The sequence below is a fragment of the Mandrillus leucophaeus genome, unplaced genomic scaffold (genome assembly GCF_000951045.1).
Source record: "Mandrillus leucophaeus isolate KB7577 unplaced genomic scaffold, Mleu.le_1.0 Scaffold5, whole genome shotgun sequence".
NCBI classification, from domain to species: Eukaryota; Metazoa; Chordata; class Mammalia; order Primates; family Cercopithecidae; genus Mandrillus; species Mandrillus leucophaeus.
In genome coordinates this window covers 2521596-2540660 of record NW_012105364.1, presented here as the reverse complement: position 1 = coordinate 2540660, position 19065 = coordinate 2521596, and the positions used below count along the sequence as shown (strand labels likewise).

Genomic DNA, 19065 nt, shown 5'->3' with positions numbered 1-19065 from the left:
GGCCTTTCTGTACCAACATTCCAATGCCTGGTCCCCTCCCTCTGAGACAGGTGTTCAGTGCATCTGGCTGGGCCCTGGGAAAAAGCAGGGAACAAGACCTAAACTCTACCCTTGAGGAGGTTACAGCAGAGGGGAGGAGAAATGTAAGCAGGCAGCCAGGAGCAGAGAGGATGGGTATCTGGATAGGGCCTCCAGGCTCAGGACACAGCTTCCCCCATGTAAGCTGACTACAAGGAGTAGTCAGGCCTGATCTAACTCCTTCTTCCACACCCCTCAGCCTGAAGGTGGGACCAGGATTAGCACCTATGTCTACCAGAAGTGAGAAGAGTAGCCTGGCACCCCCGGCAGTCACTGCACAATGGGGACATGGCCTCCAGCACAGTGCCTGTCCCAGAACTGGGGAAGGTGGGTTCTTGCTGTTATAGGAACTTGGCCTCCAGGCTGGGTTTGGCACAGAGGTGCTCTCAGTGGAAGGAGGGAACCACAGTAGGAAGGTCTGATTTGGGGGTACTTGGAACCAGTTCCAGTTTATCAGTTCCCCAAGTAGAACTGGGCCCCCAGAACTCTCCTTGGCTTTCGAGAGTCAGGGAAGGGAAACAGAGGTCCAGAAGCATTAAGGTCTACTTGGGCCAGCTCCTACCTGACAATGCTCCATTCTGGTTCAATCCGCACGATGGTGGGGTCTTCCACATACTGAAAGACCAGGTCCTGGTGGATCTTGGCCCTGTCCACCTGCACCGACACCTTCATCTCTAGCACCTCATCTGAGGACGTGGTGTTGCAGACAATGTAGGATGGAGATCGCCTGGAGGGCAGGAAGACACAGCATTGGGTGCCTAGTGTTGAGGAGGACAGAGGTCCTGAGTTAGGGCCCTCCCACACTGCTCCCTGCATGTCAGGGTGCTCAGAGGCCATGGGTGGGTGCTCTCAGATAGAAAGCTGGAGATCCGGTGACAAAGACTCTCTCCTTGGCCAAACTTTAGACAGGTTCCTCTGAGCCCTCTTTTCAACCGGGCCTCATCCCTGGGTCTGTCTTTGGCCTATCTAGTTTCATTTTTTCGCAAGAATCTGGCTAAGTCTGTTTGGGGAGAATCCTCCTGTACTTGATATCTGATCACCCTGGCCTGCCTTCAGCAAGAATCATGTTAAGTTGGTTTAGCAGGAGTCCACCTACCTTGATGTTTCCTCTTAGTGATTTTTCATTCACTGAGTCCCTTATTCTGCTCATTGGCTATAAACCCCCTGCTGTCTCTGTAGTAGTTGGAGTTGAGCCCCATCTGTTTCCCCTGTTGCAGTAGTCTTGACATCAATTGCAATCGTCCTAAGTCTTTCTTGCCATTTTAACAAGTGTCAGAATAATTGTTTCTTTAACACTACTGATGCCAGGCCTGGCCGGGTCTGATTTGGGAATTGTCACAACCCTCAGCATAGCTCTCTCAGGGAAAATCCTCTCTAGAGAATCTTAGGCCAGCTGAGGGAGCATCTCCAGCCACATTGCCTAGTGTCCTTCACTGAATGCACCTCCTGCCTTGCTCCTATCCCCTAGGCTCCAGTTCACGGCAGGTGTGCCCTTCTGGGACTGCACAGTGGGATCAAGGGAGGCAAGGTCACCTGGCCTTGTAGGCTCAACCTCAGCTGCTGGGTTGCTGTGCCTATCATCTCTGAGAAGGTCCAGCTGGCTCTGCAGCTCCCAGAGTGCATCTGACCTTGGGGAATGGGCTTTAGTTGTAGATTCCAAATTGCATTCTGGGGTATCCTAGGGTTCTGCAGAGTGGGTGCTATGGGGTCACCAGGGCTAACTGATGGGCCATGAAGCATATGGGGCCCATCCAGGGAAGGGAGGGCAGACAGGTCTCCAGACTTTGAGAGAATTTGAGCCCAAATTCTCTCCCAAAGAGCATGTCCACTTTGTTAGGCAGGAGGAGTACTTCCAAGCCATAAGGTGATTGAAACCACCTTTGCAAAAAGTATGGCAGTGAGGAAAGTCTGACATAGAAAAATTATCACAGTGCAAGTCTGACCTAACGGACCCTATCTTGCTTTTCACCTCTAAGCTACCCTTGTCCATTCCTGGGCACAGACCAAGCTAACTATAGGAGGAATTTAGTTTATAGTTTAACTTTGTAACAAAGATGATAATAGCCTTTTCCTTAAACAAATCCCCTCTTTGCCTGGGGATCAGAGAGCCCACCTTTGAAAAACTAATAAATTAGCCACGAGATCAAAAATGATGACTCAGGAGGCACATAAGCAACCAGAGGCCACAAAATTCCAGATGTTCCCAATCGCCCCTATGGATAACATCACTATTGTAAAACCTCAGATCACTGTTGGAGATACTTTTCAGATCCTGAATTCTGATTGACAAGCTGGTACCACCCAGACCAGTAATGTGGCTCAACTAGTTCTGCCATCCCACCCAGGAACTGAAGACAGCAAGAAAATCCTGGTTCAACTTTATACAATTTCATCTCCAACCCAACCAATCAGCATTCCCCACTCCCTAACCCCCTGCCTGCCAAATTATCTTTTTAAAAATCCTAGTCTCCAAATTTCCAGGGAGGCTGATTTGAATCATACAACTCCTGTCTCCCATTTAGCTGGCTCTGTATCGATTAAATTCTTTCTCTATTGCAATAATGCTGTCTCAGGAAATTGGCTCTATCTGTGCAGCTGGCAAGAAGAAACTGTCAGGTGGTTACACCTTCCCAACTCTCTGCAATAAAAACGAAACTACCCTGAAGTGATCTACCTGTCTAACCTTTCCCCATCTGGTGCTGCAGAAAGGGGCCCTCTGAGTTACCTGTGGAAGAGACAGGGCTGCTTCCCGAACATCACTACCACGTTGCTTCCGGCATTCAGGTTGGTGCCTGTGATGGTCACTTGGGTCCCCCCGGACATGGGCCCCCGGCTGGGCTTCAGATCTGAGAGAGTCAGTGTCTGTGTAGAAAGGATGTGGCCTGAGACACAACTGGGAAGGGGTGGAGGAGGCTTCTGGGCAGGCATGAGGCAGCACCCCACTCCCCCAAGCTGCTTTCTGGAATCTTTGGTAATAGCGGTCTCCCAGAGGACCAGGACAGTTTTCTTAGGCTTGTATGGATAGGTAATGCTCCAGACCCTGAGAGTTTGCATACCTACCTTAGTACTAGTAATACTAATAGTTGCCATGTACTTATTTTTTAAGTGTCAGATTATATGTCTTCATAATTATACATGTATGTGTATATAGGGATATATACACATACATATATAATTTATATCTTATAATATGTATATGTATACACATTATATGTATATCCCTATACACATACATATATAATTTAATCACCAATCAATTCTATAAAGTAGGCATTATTATTTTACAGAAGAGATTTAGAGATGTTAACTCAGTTTTCTAAGGTCACAGAGCTAAAAAATGGCATAACTGAGATCTGACCCCAGAGCTCCAGTTCTCAACCCGTTTCCAACCTACAGCTCTGTTCTTGGGTGGTAAACTGTCTCTCCCACAGGTCTCTACAAAGAGCTGCCCAAAGCACCCAGTGGCAGAGCAATGGGAAGTGAGAGCCCCAGGGAAACTCAGAGAGAGAAGCAGAAAAGAGTCAGTTGCTTTCAAGGGCTGCCCCCAGCCCTCTGCCAGAATGGGACCAGTGAGGAGTCCGGGTTGGGGGCAGGGCAGAAAAAAGCTCTTGACAGCTGGGGATTTGGAGTTGCAGTTTGTTCTTTCATTAGCATTTTAATGGAAAAACTTTCCTCAGTCCCAGGTGAGAAGTCTGTATCTGCATTTAAATGAAGATTTCTCTCCCTTCCCCAGCTACCTCCTCCTTAAAGAATTCAGCACCAAAAGTCAACCCTCTCAGTTCCTCAGAGCAGGCTGACAACCTCCTCTTGGAGATGCTTTGATAGGGAAGCTCTGGAGCTTCCCTATCACCTGGCACACGCGCCTCCAGGTCCAGGATCAGGGCACGCAGGTGGGGAGACACAGAGACCACAGTTCCTGATCTGCCTCACCAGGTCCCAGCACCCTGTCTCTGGATCCCAGGTCTAGCATCCCTGTAACATGGGCCACGTCAAGGAATAGCTTATCATTTTGGCTCAACTGGAGACCAGGAAGAGGGTGGGGTGAGGCTGCAGAAAGAGCCCTCCTTTCTCAGCTCTGCCTAGATCTCGCTGTATGACTCTGGACAAGACATTTCACCTGTCTCGTCAACAAAATCAGGGGGCTGAGCCAAAAAGTGATGATCTCCAAGGCTCCTGGCAGTTTTCTTGTTCTGTAACTTGCAGTACCTCTTCAAATGGTACTTGTGCCCCACCTTAAAGGAACCCCACCAACCTTCCCAGAGAGGAAAGGGGAGGGAGGGAGGGAGGGAGGGGGAGAGAGAGAGAGAGAGAGAGAGAGAGAGAGAGAGAGAGAGAGAGAGATAGATTGTACACACAGGCTTCAATGCAGAGATGGTCCTAGAGAGACAGAGTTGAACTCAGGGAAGTTAAAATAGATGGGGATTGGTGCTCCCTGGCAGCCTGTGGGTGAGGGTTCTTAGAAGGGGTAGAAGTCAGTAATTCCTGCAGGTGTGGCTGGGGCACTATCAAGGGGCTCACTGGTGGGGACAGGATGTTATGGATACATGTTTTAGAGTTGTGAGAAGCTATTAATTATTCAAGCCATGCTTCATAAATATTTCACGGTGAGTTTGCACGGGAAATCAAATTCTGCATTATTTGCCACCTCCTTCACTTGGAATGGAGGTGGAGGGAAGGGGGAAAGCATTCCCTGCATGGAGACCTTTAGGAACAGCTAGTGACAGCCCAGAGTGCTAATCTGGGGCCCCTTGGCCTTGGCATTTGGTTTTTGGTGAATAAACCCACACATTGGAGTCTGGCCTGATTGTCGGAGAGGACAAGTCTTCCCTCTAGCCTTGGTACTAAAAAGGGTCTCTCCAACATGCCCCAAGTCCTGGGAAAAGAGCTTCCTGGCTGTCTCAGAACTCCAGGGGAGCTAGAGGCTTCTGTGTAGGGCCCAAAGAGTGCACCTGTAAGCTTCCTGGTAGACGAGAAGGTCATGAGGGCTCGGAGACTCTGGAAAGTGTGATAGACAGGGTTCTGTCCCTTCTCACCCCCTGCAGAGGCTCATGGGGACCTCTGTCCCTCACTCCCACCTGGAATCCCTAGAAACTCTGTGCGAGGAATGGGGGTGGGCCTCAATGACACAACCCTTAAATGCAAGGGGCCAGAGAAAGAGACTAAGGTCCCTAGCACTATTTCTCCTCCCTAAAAGTCTTCCCAAGTGAACATGTGGCACCAGAGCCATTCCTCAAAGATATCCCTTAAGTAGAAAAGTGACACAAATCTTTGAGCTGCAGGGACCCACCAGACAAATGCATATTTGCCTGTGGCAACCTCTGTCATCTGTCCTGACCTGCCTCTGCTGCAGCCTCTCCTCCTCACCACCCACCCTCTTCCCTCTCCCTCCTGTTCCCATCTTTTGGTGTACTACTTTGTCAGACCTTATGCTGGGAACAGCCTCCCACCACTTCAGATCCACATGGAAAATTATATTCTCTTTGTATTATACAAATCCCATCTTTCCCTCCAGCTTCTTCTGGGAAACCTCCCTTAATGCCCTAAATTCAATCACACCCCTCTACAGGGTAGGAACAATCACACAGGCAAGACTGGACCCTTCCTGAGGGCAGATGGGACTTTCCAATGTGTAGCACACAGGCTTATTGTAAGAATAAAAGCAGAGAGCTGAGTGCATTGGCACACAGGAGCCACACAGGAAACGCCCTTTCTCCTAGGTCAGGGGGCCTCAGCCCAGCTTGCATCTCAGAATTACCCAGGATCCATAGCATTGGGTTTAATTAGTCCTGGCAGGAGGCAGGGAGAGGTCCAGGGTGTTTTGTTTAATGCCCGTCCCGCCCCAGGAGACTCTCCTGTGTCGGGAGCTTTAGCGCTGCCTATGCACTGTGGGGCTCTCAAAGAAAGGAGGGTCCTGGGCTGATCTTTGATGGAGCCTCAGCGGTGGGGGCTTGGCTGGAAATGCAGAGCAGAGGCAGAGAGTCTTAAAGGAAGCATCAGCTTAATGAGGCAGAGGTGACTCTCGCCCTATCGACTGTGTCCTCCAGGGTCCCTGCCAAGGAACCCTGCTCTGGGCAGGTGGCTGGCCAAGGCAAGTGGCTCCCAAGACAGATTGGTTTGATAAGAGGAGCAGGGCGCAAAGAGGACCCCCTGAGTGGTGTGATGCAGGCAGATGTCTGGAGTCCCAGGAAGTGGGGTGGGGCGCAGGGCCTGTGGGTATCCACAGCTCAGGACTGTGCATTCACAGACCGAGGACAGGGTCCCAAGCACAGCTTTGACGAATAAGGGGGATACGGCTCGTGCAACCAGGAGAAGGAGACAGAGAAGGTAAGGTGGCAAGCAATGCAAAGGCTGGCAAAATAGGATTGAATGGGGAAGCAGACAGAGGAGCCAGGACAATGTCTTACAGGGAGGCGAGCCTTGGCTTTTCTTGAGGTGGAAGCTGATATGATGGTAGATGGGTTACAACAGAGAAAAGCAAGGGAAGGATTTAAAGAGGCTATTGTTATGGCAAAGAGAATGGGAAAAGGAAGACTCCAGGACATAGTGATGGATTGATGTCAGGAATGAAGGCATGCTGAGCCACAGTCCAGCAGGATTGCAGGCCTAGGGGATGGACCACTGATGGGAATGGGCAAGAGAGGAGGATGCACTGTTTATGGGAGCTGAGAGCCTGGATAGGCCACGTGGAGATATGGCTGGATAGCCAGGTGGTGGTGGCCTTGATTGAGCCACAGGAGTGAGGGGCCTGACTGGGGATGCAGGGCAGAGGCAGCTAAGGTTCAAAAGAAGCCATCAGCTTAATAAGTTGGAGGTGGCTCTAGCCCTGTCCACTTTATCATTCAGGATCACTGCCAAGAACCTCAGGATGGAAAGCTGCTCTGGGCAGTGGCTGGCCAAGGAAGTCCAGTGTTTGCTTTGGCCATGCAGCAGTTTCCTCCCATTTTACTCTGGCTGCCAGGAATTTTCAAAGCCAGATTTCTTGCCCAATTTTAGCAAATACCTGGTGAATGTCATCCCTCCTCTCTCCATCTCTCTCTCTCTCTCCCCTTCTCTGTCTCTATGTCTATATCATATACTGTATATATATACACACACACACATATGCATACTTTATATACAAATATATATGTACATTTCTCATTAGTTGTCTTAATGTCTACTGGGTTCCCCTTGGAAATTCCGTCATATGCTTTCAGAAGAAGGTGGTGGGTACAAATCCTAAACAAATAAGGAAAATGACTCTTCCATGAACCCCATTATATGAGCATGTTATACTCATTTTATGAATTACCATGTGCATTCAGTGACAGCCAACTGCATCCAGGGGGTGTTTGGCCCTCAGAGAGCAGAGGTGGAGCAGATGCAGCTGCAGTCCCAGTCATGGTGCCGCACTACACTCATGTTTCTCTAAGATTTGGCCCTGACCACGTTCAAGTCTGTGTCAGGTACTGGAGCTCAGTTGCTTTCACCTCCCCTTCTAGACTGTGGGCCTCCTGAGGGAGGTGCTGTGTTGGAACTTATTCCTCATCCTAACCCCCACAGCCAGAACCATCAAGTCATAAAATCCAACTCAATTAAACAAGCACTCATTACATAATCTAGTGAGAGGCATTGTGTAAGGCGATCAATGGCTGTCAGTTGAAGAAGAAAGGAGGAGGAGGAAGGAAGATGAGATAAGGAGGGAGGGAGGAAGGATGGAAGCAAAGAAAGGAGGAAGAAAGGAAGGGAGGGAGAAAGGGATCAAGGAAGGAAGGAAGGAAGGGAGAGAGGAAGGAAAGAGAGAGAGAGGGAGGCAATGGGGGGAAAAGGAGGAAAGAGGGAGAGAGAGAGGAAGGAGAATGAATGCCAAATTCCCCATGACATATTTCAGGGCATTTGATGGCCAGGCATAAAATCCATCACTTCAGGCTTCCAGCTTCCAAAAGCAGCTCAGAATCATGAGGAAATTATACCACTACAGCTGTCATTAATCTGAGAGGTTTAGTTTTTAAAATGATGGGTGTGTGTGGCAGGGAGTGTGTTCATGTCTCCACCATCTCCATAATCACAAGGCTGAGAGATTCCAAAAGTCTCTGTCCCATAGAACTACTTGTCAGCCAGCCTTTGATGAGAGGTTCCAGGCAGGAAGGAATTTAAGGACTGGGGAGAAATCCTCAGAGAGGCCATGGAATGGGGAAGGGGGTGCTAGGGTGAGAGAGGTGAGGGCAATAGTGTGGGTAGGGGGCAATGGTGTGGTTAGAGGGAAATGCATTGGGGATGCAGGTGAGTGGTGGGCAGGGGTTAATGAGGTCATCAAATAGGGATAATGGTGGGTGGGTGCTATGGTTTGAATGCATCTTCCAAAGTCACGTCTTGAAAGCTTAAACCCCAATTAAACAGTGTTGAGATGTTGGACTTTTAAGAGGTGATTAGTTCACAAGGGTTCTGCCCTCATGGATGGATTAATGTTACTATCACAGGAACATGCTTATTATCAAAGAGGGGGTTTGTTATGAAAGGCAGTTCTACCCTCTCCGCTCATGCTCTCTTGCATGTAGTCTCCTGACTTTTCACTTTCTGCCACGAGGTGACGCAGCAAGAAGGCACTTGCCAGATGCAGCCCCTAGATCTTGGACTTCTCAGCCTCCAGAACAAGCAATCAAATAAATGACTCGTCTCTATCAATTACCCAGTCTCAGACATTCTTCTATAGCAGCAGTAAACAGACTAAGACATTGGGGTGAGGGAGAAGTGTGAGGGCGATAGGATGGCACAATGGGCCATGAGTGTGCAGGAACGGGTCAGAAAATGGAAGCAATGGTGGCAACCACAGAAATAATAAAACAAATGATACTAGAAGTCATAAATACATTGATGTAATTTTCCACAAGATCATGGGGTTGATACTATTATTATCCTCATTTTATAAATGAAGAAACTGAGGCAAAAACAAAGTGTTGAGCAATTTGCCCACGTTCACCCAGTTAGTAAGTGGAAGAGCCAGGGATCAAATCCCAGGAGTTGCTTTGTGAAGTCCAAGCTCTTGCCTACCTACTGTGCCACACTGCCATGTACCCATCTGGGGACTCTGGGCACTGAGAGCTAAAGCAACTTACCTGAAACCACACAGCCAGGCACAGCAAAGTCTGGATTTGAATCCAGGTCTTCCAGACTTCAAAGGCTGTGCTCTCACTCACTATCAGACAGGATTCTCATGAACTGAAGGAGGTTGCAGGGCAGGCCCTTGCCCTGGGTTTGCCCACACAGCTCTAGAGGGGCCCAGCAATCATGGTAATGAGCTCTGTGGCCTTTACCCAGCCAGATCACTGCTGGTCAAGACTCACCATGAAGTAATAGAGCTGCGAGGACCGGGCCATGAATTCAGGCCGACACACAGCCACGCAGATCTCCACGAAGCCTGCGTGCTGGCTGGGCTTGGCCTCCCCCATCTCACACACGATCCTGCGGGGAGGATAGGAGAAATTCCATGGGTCACAGGACTTCCAGCCAAGACCCTGCACCCCACAGCATCTACCCAGGTCCCTTTCTCCACAGTAGGATCTCAGGGATGGCCAGGTAGGGGAGGAAGGAGAAGATATCCTAATTCCTCCTAGCAGGGTCTTCTCCTTAATTGTCAGGCAGTGAGGAAACTTGACCTATGGGATCTCCTTTGAGCGAGCCTAGAAGAGGGTCCCTTTGTTATGACTCCAGATGTTCAGTCTCTAATTCATGATTATCTACTCAGTTGTCAACTAGACTGGCGGATATGTTCTAGTCAAAACCCTTGGGGAATAGGACTGGCAGAGTCCAGAGAGGCAAAGAGACTTACCCAAGGGCTGCAGCAAGTCAAACCAGAACTTGGAGCGACCTAAGGTTTTCTGGTCCCCACCTGGGAGCTTTCTGCTCCCAATGATTCGGCTGCTTCAGTGAAGTGCTTTTGCTTCCCAGCCAGCCCCAGCTTCCAGGCCAGGTGAGGGGATAATTGAGTGAGTGTGTATGTGTGTGTGTGTATGCGTGTGTGAACTTTTTCCTTTCTAAAAATTTTTATTGCTTTGATTACAAAATTTGTTTATACCTTTTTAAAAATAATCCAACAGTCAAACAGTACAGAGTATGGCAGTAAAAAGTGAGTGCCTCATTCTTCTTAAAACTTAAAACTATATATATACTTAAAACTTAAGTGTGTGTGTATATATATATCTTTGCAGACATAATATATAAATATATATGTGTACATATATCTATGTATATATGTATATGTATTCTTCATTTTACAAATGAAGAAACTGGGGCAAAGGAAAGTTAGGCAGCTTGCCCAATATATATCTTTACATACACATACACACATATACATACACACATATGTATATTTATATTTGTATTTCATATGCAGGCACACATAGGCATAAATGTGTTTTTACATATATATACAATTACACTTATAAACATACATATGTAAGGAAAGATATATGTTTTTTTTTTTAAATAAAAGCAAAGCATAACATATCCACTGCTATAAACACTTCCGTTTTTGCTCAGCACAATAGCGTGGACCTTCCTTCCCATCTCTATAGACACAGCTTGACATTTTTCTTTTCAGCAGCCTCACAGCGTCTCCTCTGATGATTGCACTATCATTTACACAACCATCTTCCTATTGAACGTTTAGTTGTCCTGATTTTTCTGCTACTCCAAATTATTCTGCAAAATGAACCAACTGACACACACATCCTTAGGCACTATATAGTAGGATAGATTTCTAAGGAGGGAAACTGTTGGGTCAGTTTGCGTATTTAGTATTTGGTAGGTAGAGCCAAATAACGTTCTAAGAAGTCTGGACCAGGCACTTCTATTGATGGTCTGCTCTTTCGCCAACACCAGATATGAACAATCCAATGGGGAGTAATCTCATTTTAATTTTCATTTTTATTTCACAAGTTATGAGTGAGGTTTCATATTTTTTCACATGGGTGTGTTTTTAAAATCTCATATAGCCTTTCCTTTGACTTTTCTGGTGAAGCCCTCTTTCTTGCTGATAGATTGTCTGAATTAGGAGTATTAACTTTTGTCTGTTATAAATATTGCAGTGATTTTCTCCTTGCTTGTCATCTTTCAACTGTGGTTCCAATGTCTTTTGCCACACTAAAGTTTAAAAGCACCTGTGTGGTTAAATTGGTTGTTCTTTACTTTGTGGCTTCTATGTTTTATGTTTCTCTTAGAAACGACTTTTGAGTAAGGTTCCAGAACAAGTAATACCTTGCTATCCAGATCACATAATTAATGCATGTTTGGTGTTTAAAAAAAATAGAAAGTACATAAAAGCACTTGTCATACTTACATACCCCCCAGTTGTACCATTCAGAATGTAATTTTCCATAAGACCATGGAGTAGATGCCATTATTATCCTCATTTTATAAATGAAGAAATAGAGGCAAATAAAATGTTGAGCAACTTGCTCACATTCACCCAGTTAGTAAGTGGCAGAGCCAAGGCTCCAGTCCCAGGAATCTCCTTGTAAAGTCCAAGTTCTTGCCTATGTACCATGCCACACTGCCTTGCACCCACGTGAAACATCCAGTGTCAACGTTTTGGTGTTTCTGTAGCCAGTCTTAATTTTCTTTTACAAAACTGATTCGAAACTCTATATTATGCTGGTAACCTGTGTTCCAAGAACCTGTGTTCTCACTTAATATACTTTGAGTATATGCCTGGTCATGATTCTTCTATAATATCAGATTTAATGGCTGTGTAGTTTTCTTTCCTGTGCTTATACAATAATTAATTGAATTGACGAATTCCCTGTTTTTACACATGTAAATCACTTCTCAGTTTTTACTATTATAAATAAGGCTGAAATAAGCATTCTTGAAAATAAATAGTTGTGTATTCTGGTTATTTAGAGAAAGTTCTGGAAGTGTGATGGCCAGGCTAAAGGCCTTTGACCCACATTTCCAAATCTCCTTCCAGAAAGTTTGTCCCAATTTCCCCTTGCACCATGAGTGAAGGAGTCAGCTACTTCTCATGCCTCTCCTGCACTGGTCATTAACTTTCACAAACCACTCCCTAGTGTTTTAATTTGCATTTCATTGATTACTACTGCTGTTAAACATTTATTTTTTGTATGACTTTTGGTTCTTTTTTAATCTCATAAATTGTACGTTCAAGCTCTTTGATCATTTTGTGATCTTTGCCTTTTATTTATAAAAGCTCTTTATATATAAAGAAGAAGTATTTATTAACTATAATAGGATGTAACCAGACTCCTAGTTTATCATTCACATTTTTATTTTGCTTGCAATGATTTTTGACGCACAAGTTTTAAGGTTTTAAGTACTCAAATCCCCTAATCTTTTTCTTTATAATTTCCTCTGTTGCAGTTATACTTTGCACAAGTTCGCCTTCTTGAAATCAAGTAAATTTCCACCTGCATTTTCTTCTAATCCTTTCACAGTTTCATTTTTTAAACGTAACTCTTTAATCCATCTGGAATTTATTTTGGTGTATAATGTGGAATAAGGATCTGCTATTGTACTTTTTCCAGGGAGTTAACCAGCATCAATTATTGAATGATCTTTCCTTGGGTGATTTGAAATATCACCTCTATTACAAACTAAATTTGTATGCATCAGCATTCTTTTTCTGGGTCCTCTATCTTACTTTACTGATCTAACTGGTATCACATTATTTTAATCATGTGGCTTCATAATACTTTTGATATCTGGATATGTAAATCCAAAGTAGGATATTTAAAATTCCTCAAATCACAATATATTAGCAGTGGCCTAGTTTGGTTTCATTCCAGAAAGGTGTCAGAAAGTTGAAAGAGCCATAGAAAGATCTTTTGGTAACTAACTGGTGATGGACCAGAGAGGTGAGTCCTACCAAGACCAGATCCTTAAACCATCTGATCTGCTATGAGCATCTTGGGGAGACCTCATGGAAATCAGGAGCAATTGAGGATGGCAGTAGTGATAGTTCAGAATCAGTAAACCTAGGCAAGACCCAGCAAGCAGAAATGGAAACTGCACTCACATACCTAGGGGAGGCCTTGTGAAGAGTCAATAATTTATGCATACAGCACAAGTGACAAGATTTCACTCCAGGAGGTGCAACAAAGACGGTATGGAATAGAGATTCTATAGTGCTGGTAAACATTTTCATAGTTGTGTTTGCTGGGCTGGAAGATGGTGCTTACTTATTTACAAGGCCACGCATGATTCACGAACCTCCTCTACTAGATGGGTTACAGGTCAGGGTCATTTGTTGAATGACCTATTTAGTGGGCCAGCAGACTTTCAAAGAGAAAAATAATCTAAGGCACCCACAGCCTGAGAGTGGGTGTGAATTTCATTGTCAGTTTCCACAGAGAGTAGCACAGGATCAGTGCTGGCGGAGGGATATGAGTAGGAAGTTGGGGAGAGCAGAAGGAATTGGACTCATACTTCTCTTGCAGATTTTCATTTTGTTTTGTCTCCCTTCCTTCCGTGCAGCCTTATACCCCAAGTAGGTAACGGTCACCTTTCTCTCCCAGCTATTTCTCCTTTTCCTCTCTACACTTTCCCCAGTATGGCAGCTAGCTAGCTGAGCACGCAGGGAGTTGTGGGAGTCCACCCTCCAACTCTAGAATATTAGGGTGATTCTCCTTTTTCCCCCACAACAAGCTCTGAGAGCACCTAGTTGCTGACCAGGACATCCCTAATACTAACCTGTCTTCCCTCCCCTGTTCCTCCTGTGCTTTGGGCAACTTCACTTACTGTTCTGCAGGGACGTAACCATCCACCAAAGGGCTGCACTCCACACCAGCCACCTTGACATGGGAGGCGATGTCGCGAAATTCCAGGCCCAGGTTCTCCCCTCGGATAGTGACCTTGGTGCCCCCTTCCCGGGGGCCTGTCACTGGGATTATCTAGAGGCAGGAAAAGAAGTAATTAGACAGACACCAAGATACTGCCATCACTCACTTGCTGATGAGGCCAGGAGAGGCTGCTGGCTCTTCTCTCGTCTGTCCCAGAGTCCCTGAGTGGCTCAAAGTCCCCAAGGGCACCCAAAGCCTGTGGTAATCAATGTATAGTAGCTTCCAGGAAAACAGTCCGTGTTTGTGTGTGTCCCTAGGAACAATATTCAAAGCCTATGGTACATCTTCCCATTTCATAGAAGAAGAGAGGAGGGGATGGAACGTGACCAGCAATGCTACTGGGTGATTCATAGAAAACTGGGATTCATGCCTTCTAGCATTTGCTTGTGTTGGTTCTACTCTCAAGGAAAATAAAAACCCCTGCTATCCACCCAGAGCCCTCTATACCTATGTGACCCTACCCACCTCTCAAGATGCTTCTCAAATGACACTGCCCCACAACCCTGTGTTCTTCCTCTCTCCACTTAAATTCCAAGATACCTTCTTTGTGACACTTACATGGCAACAATTCTTTGTGCCTGTCCCTCATCCTTCCCACTCCCAGCCCCCTCCTCCTCCGATCCTGAGTCTCTAGGAGCAGGTCTGTCTCACTCCTCCTTGTGGGATTTTCAGTAACATTACAATCTTTATGTCTTGCATTGTCACTGTAATAAAACCTACAACTGTCCAAACATCTTTCCGGAATTGTTATCAGCATTTGTCACAACTCCTTTGCCTTTGCTGTTTGGCCTGGTACCACATGGATTTAGGTTTAATTTCAATTTTATCCTCATACACAGGTCAAAGTGTATTGGCTTTCTCTCCTAAATCCATGTCAAAAACCCATGATTAAAATGTGAGGACTCAACATCCAAGTGCCTGCTTTGAGGTGGGGGCTGTACAGTTAACACAATCTCATCCTGGCGTTTCATGGGCCAGAGAAGGGCATGCTTCTGTTCCTGGCACCTATGAGCACCAGCACCTGGACCTTAGCCAATGTCAGCAGGATTAGAATGGAAGGAGCCCAGAGATTCTATCTCTATTCCTTTCCAGCATATCCTACTCTCCTCAACCCTGCAGGGCCACAAGTGGGAATTCCAACCTGGGGTGAGGGTGAAAGAAGGAGGAAGCAGAAGAAACTAGGCTGTGCTCCCCTCCCCACCAAGTGGCAACTTCTCCAGGTGAGACTGCTTACCTGCCACAGTCAAGCTATCTCCCACCTCCTACACATCTCTGTGAGGGTGCGTGTGATTGTCAGTGAGTGCATGCAGGGTGTGAGCCTGTGTATAAGTGTATTCCCATTGCAGTGGAAAAACAGCTTCCCTGGAGACATAGGCCCATTTCTATGAGAGGGATGTGGACAGACATGGGGAAGGTTGGAGGGAGAGTCTGTGTTCTTCCCAAGTGTCTGCCTGGCCAGTCCCCAAAGTGCCACTGGCACCTGGCAGTGGTGTCCCCATGATATTCTAGCCCTGGCTTGTCATAATGAAAAAGGAATTTTATCTCTGGCCCACTCCTTAGTTCCCCAGGTTCCCCTAGGGCCAACGCCAGTATGGAGGCAGTAAATAGCCTCTGTCACAGGGAGATCTGTTTAATTTGCCATCTCCTCCCTGTGATTTTCTTGGACCCAGGCCAAGAAGAAAGCAAGTTCCACCGATAGCACCAGACACACTGCCATACACAGCAGCCCCCTGGGTTGGTTTCTTGTTGAGGGCTCTGGGAGGAGCCATTCCACAGAGGAGGTGTGAGGGTGAGGGGTGGGGACTGGGAAGGGAGGACATGGGCCCCAGTGTGGGGTTGGGGGTAGTGGGGAGAAGAGAGGTCCACCTGTCCTCCTATCCCAGATCATTCTGTAGGTTAATTCTGCAAATATTTCCTCCAAGTCTGAGAATAACTGTTTAGATTCCTACCATGCAAGAGACTGAAGTGGGGACTGAGAGAAACTCTCAGAGCCTGTACAGCCAGGAAGGTGGAGGATAAAGGATCTGAAGCATGGGGCACATTTTGAGGGCCACCCCAAGGGGCTGCTTTGCTGGGTGAGGCTGTTCATCCACAAAACCCATAATCTTGCTTTCACACATCCCTGGTGCACATGCACAATTTGTCAGTGGGGGTGTGAAGTCTCACCATTGTAGTGGAGGAGAACAATAACCTAGGAGAACATTACTCAGGAGACCTGGGATTCAGGACCATGTTACTGACACTTTGGTTAGAGTATGTGTGCCTCTCTGAGCATTAGCCTCTGTCTGGAAGAGAATAATAACCTGATGATAACCCTGGCCTTGGGAGACATTATGGGTTTGAACTGTGTTTCCACCAAAGTCACAGGGAGAAGTCCTAGACCCAGTGTCTCAGAATGTGTCCTTATTCAAACACAGGGTCTTTACAGAGGCAATTAAATTTGAAGGAGACCGTTAGGATGGGCTTTGGTACAATATGATCTAATGAAAAAGGGAAATTTGGCCACAGAGAAATGCAGAGAGAGAAGATAATGGGAAGCCACACAGGGAGAAGATGGTCATCTCCAAGCCAAGGAGAGAGATGGGGAACAGATACCTCCTTCACAGTCCTCAGGAGGAACCGACCCTGCTAAAACCTTGACCTTGACTGTCTGTCTACCTCCTGAACTACAGGATGATCCATTTCTGTCATGCAAGCTGCCTAGTTGGCAGTACCTTGTGACGGCAGCTCTGGGACTCCAATAGAACAGGTGGTTGTTTGGACAAGGTAAGGGGTATAAAGGTGCGGTGCAACTATTAGCCATCACACAAATATATGGCCTATATTTTTGCCTGCCACTGTTAAGTGATCATATACTGTGTGCATTTGTGAAACTGTGCACAAAGCCTCGTACCAGTTCGTCCTCACTGTTCACTGAGGCAGAGACTTGAGTCTTTATCTTCTCTCCTTCCCCCCTTCCAGCTGCTTCATAATCCTGATCAGCATCCACAATGGTAAAGAGGTATTGAGCACCTACTGTTTGCTCAGCCCTGAGCTGGAGGCACAGATGCCATGGTGCCACAGGTGCCATGGTGCCACAGGGGAGGAGCATGTGGAGAGAGAGATGCAGCCCTCTTTTTTATTTTAAGAGGGAGCAAGGGACTTTGGCCATGCTGGAAGAGTAGAGGAGTTGGAGGAGAAGAGACAGGACTACTTAAATTAACTCCACGGGCAGTGATTTCCTTGGCTTAGACACCCCTGGGAATGATTTTATCAATGATGATGAGTGAGGAGGAGTCTGGTGAGATCCCCACGCACTGGGCCCGGAGCGAGGTACCTTGCCTGCAGGTGCGCATGAAATTCTTCCAACTCCCATGTAAGTGGGATGCTGAGGCCCACCACACATGTGAGGAAGGTGAAGTGTAGAGATAGTAGCCACACCTAGGTACCCAACAAACAGCTGATGGAGCCTGGATTCAAACCCTGTTCTCTGGGTCCCAGTGTCTGCATGTTTAGCTCTTCCCTGTGTTCCTCCCTGGGTCTTCGCTCCATGGCCTGTGTCCCGTTGGTCCCCCTAAACTGTGCTCCATCTTACAGCTCAGGGCCTGTTTTGGCGGAGTTCGAAGGCCTCTCTGTTGTGACCTTCTTCACCTCCCCAGAGCCAGGCTGTGACCCAAAACCCATGCAACCTCCAATCACGGGCTGACACTTGGTGAGGGTGCCACTGGTGGAACTTCAGGCCTTGCCACCGAGGCTCTTAGAGACAAAGGAAAGGGCTGGCAAGGACTGAGTCCTTCCTGACCCAGCTCCTCGGAGATTCCAACAGGACAGTCGAGCCGCAACAAGAGTCTCTGATGCAAGCCTAACCTTCCAGGGAAGCCATGAAGGAAAACTAGGGCACCACCCAGTCAGGAGGAGCAACCAAGTCCACCCGGTGACCACTGGGTGACTGACACCACGGCTGGGCAGTTTCCGCAGGGTGTGGCGCAGCAGCCTGGAGCCTGTCCGTTTGGAGCAGGAGGCCCGACCCCGGCTTACCTCTGTGATGCGGGGGTTCGTGCACTTGCTGTTGGCACCAGACAGCTCCAGCCACCGGCTCTCCTGGGCAGGGCAGTGCTGGCGCAGGGTACACTGGCCCGGACTCTGGCACCAGCCACATGCGAAGTCTGGGTCAGCCTTGAGGCATAGCCCGCAGCTCTCGCGCATGGCTCCACACTTGTAGAGGTGAACTGCAGAGGGGAAGGGCAAGGGCAAGGGGTGCTTGGGAACGGCAGTGGGGACAGGAGGGGGCCAGAGAGGGACAAAGAGTGCAGTCCCAGCCTGGGGCAATGGGGCACAAAGGCAGCTTTGCCCCCTTAGCCATTCTGATGCAAAAAAGAACCAGAAAGAAAGTCCAGGCCAGAGCAGAGGGACTGAAATGGGAAGCTCTGGGAACTCTGTTCACTCAGCACTCAGCAGCCCTTCCCAGGAAGTCCTTTGCACGCCACCTCCTCCCAGAAGCCACCAGCCCAGGTCAAGCTGTACAGAGCCCATGCTCAAGAAGTAACAGAGAAGCACAGATGGTGGAGAGGCTGTGAGGGAGGGGCTCAGAGGGACAGGGACAGCCACCAGGAGGCGGGGGCAGAATGACACCTGCGAGAATGCAGGGCGGCTCCTTCCCTCTCTACCCTGTCCCTTCCCCTCCCTCCCCTGCCAGGCCCCAGCCCTTCCACACCTTTATTCTGAGCTGGGTTGTCAATGTTGAAATGCCCATTCCACACGACTGTCAACTCCACGGGCAGGTTGTTGATCTCCATCCCTTCATAAGAATACTGCAGCCAGGTTGGAGAGGAGGAAAGAAGAAAGTGGGGTCACAGAGAGTTCTAGAGAGGGCCCAAAGGATTAGCCTAGGGCTGTTAAGAGCTCATGGGCTAAGGACTGGCCAAGACTGTGCCTGTGTGCCTGTGTCTACCTGTGTGCACACAAGTATGCGCAGGCACATGTGGGTACAGGTGGGGAAGTGTATATTAGAGGGAGTGGAAGATAACACAAGGGTGGGCCAGGCCTCCAAGCATGCCCCTATGGGTGCCAGCTCAAGGAGCAGATGGGAGCAAGCCACTAGGTCATCTCCTGTGGGTCTCAGGCAGGAAGCCTGTTCCCACCCCGCTTTCCTGAGAGGTAAAACTGAGGGAAG

General features: G+C 47.7%; 1 protein-coding gene across 2 annotated transcripts in view; it reads right to left on the bottom strand.

The window, feature by feature from the left end:
- PLXNA4 (plexin A4) overlaps window positions 1-19065 on the bottom strand; it is a 539940-nt gene that overhangs the window by 60392 nt on the left and 460483 nt on the right. For both annotated transcript variants that reach the window (XM_011995835.1, XM_011995836.1), the window contains 5 exons: window positions 17931-18121; window positions 13813-13964; window positions 9402-9519; window positions 2804-2940; window positions 641-805 (listed from right to left, as the gene is read on the bottom strand). In XM_011995835.1, the coding sequence (XP_011851225.1) occupies window positions 641-805; window positions 2804-2940; window positions 9402-9519; window positions 13813-13964; window positions 17931-18121 (763 nt within the window). The remainder of the gene's footprint in view (window positions 1-640; window positions 806-2803; window positions 2941-9401; window positions 9520-13812; window positions 13965-17930; window positions 18122-19065) is intronic.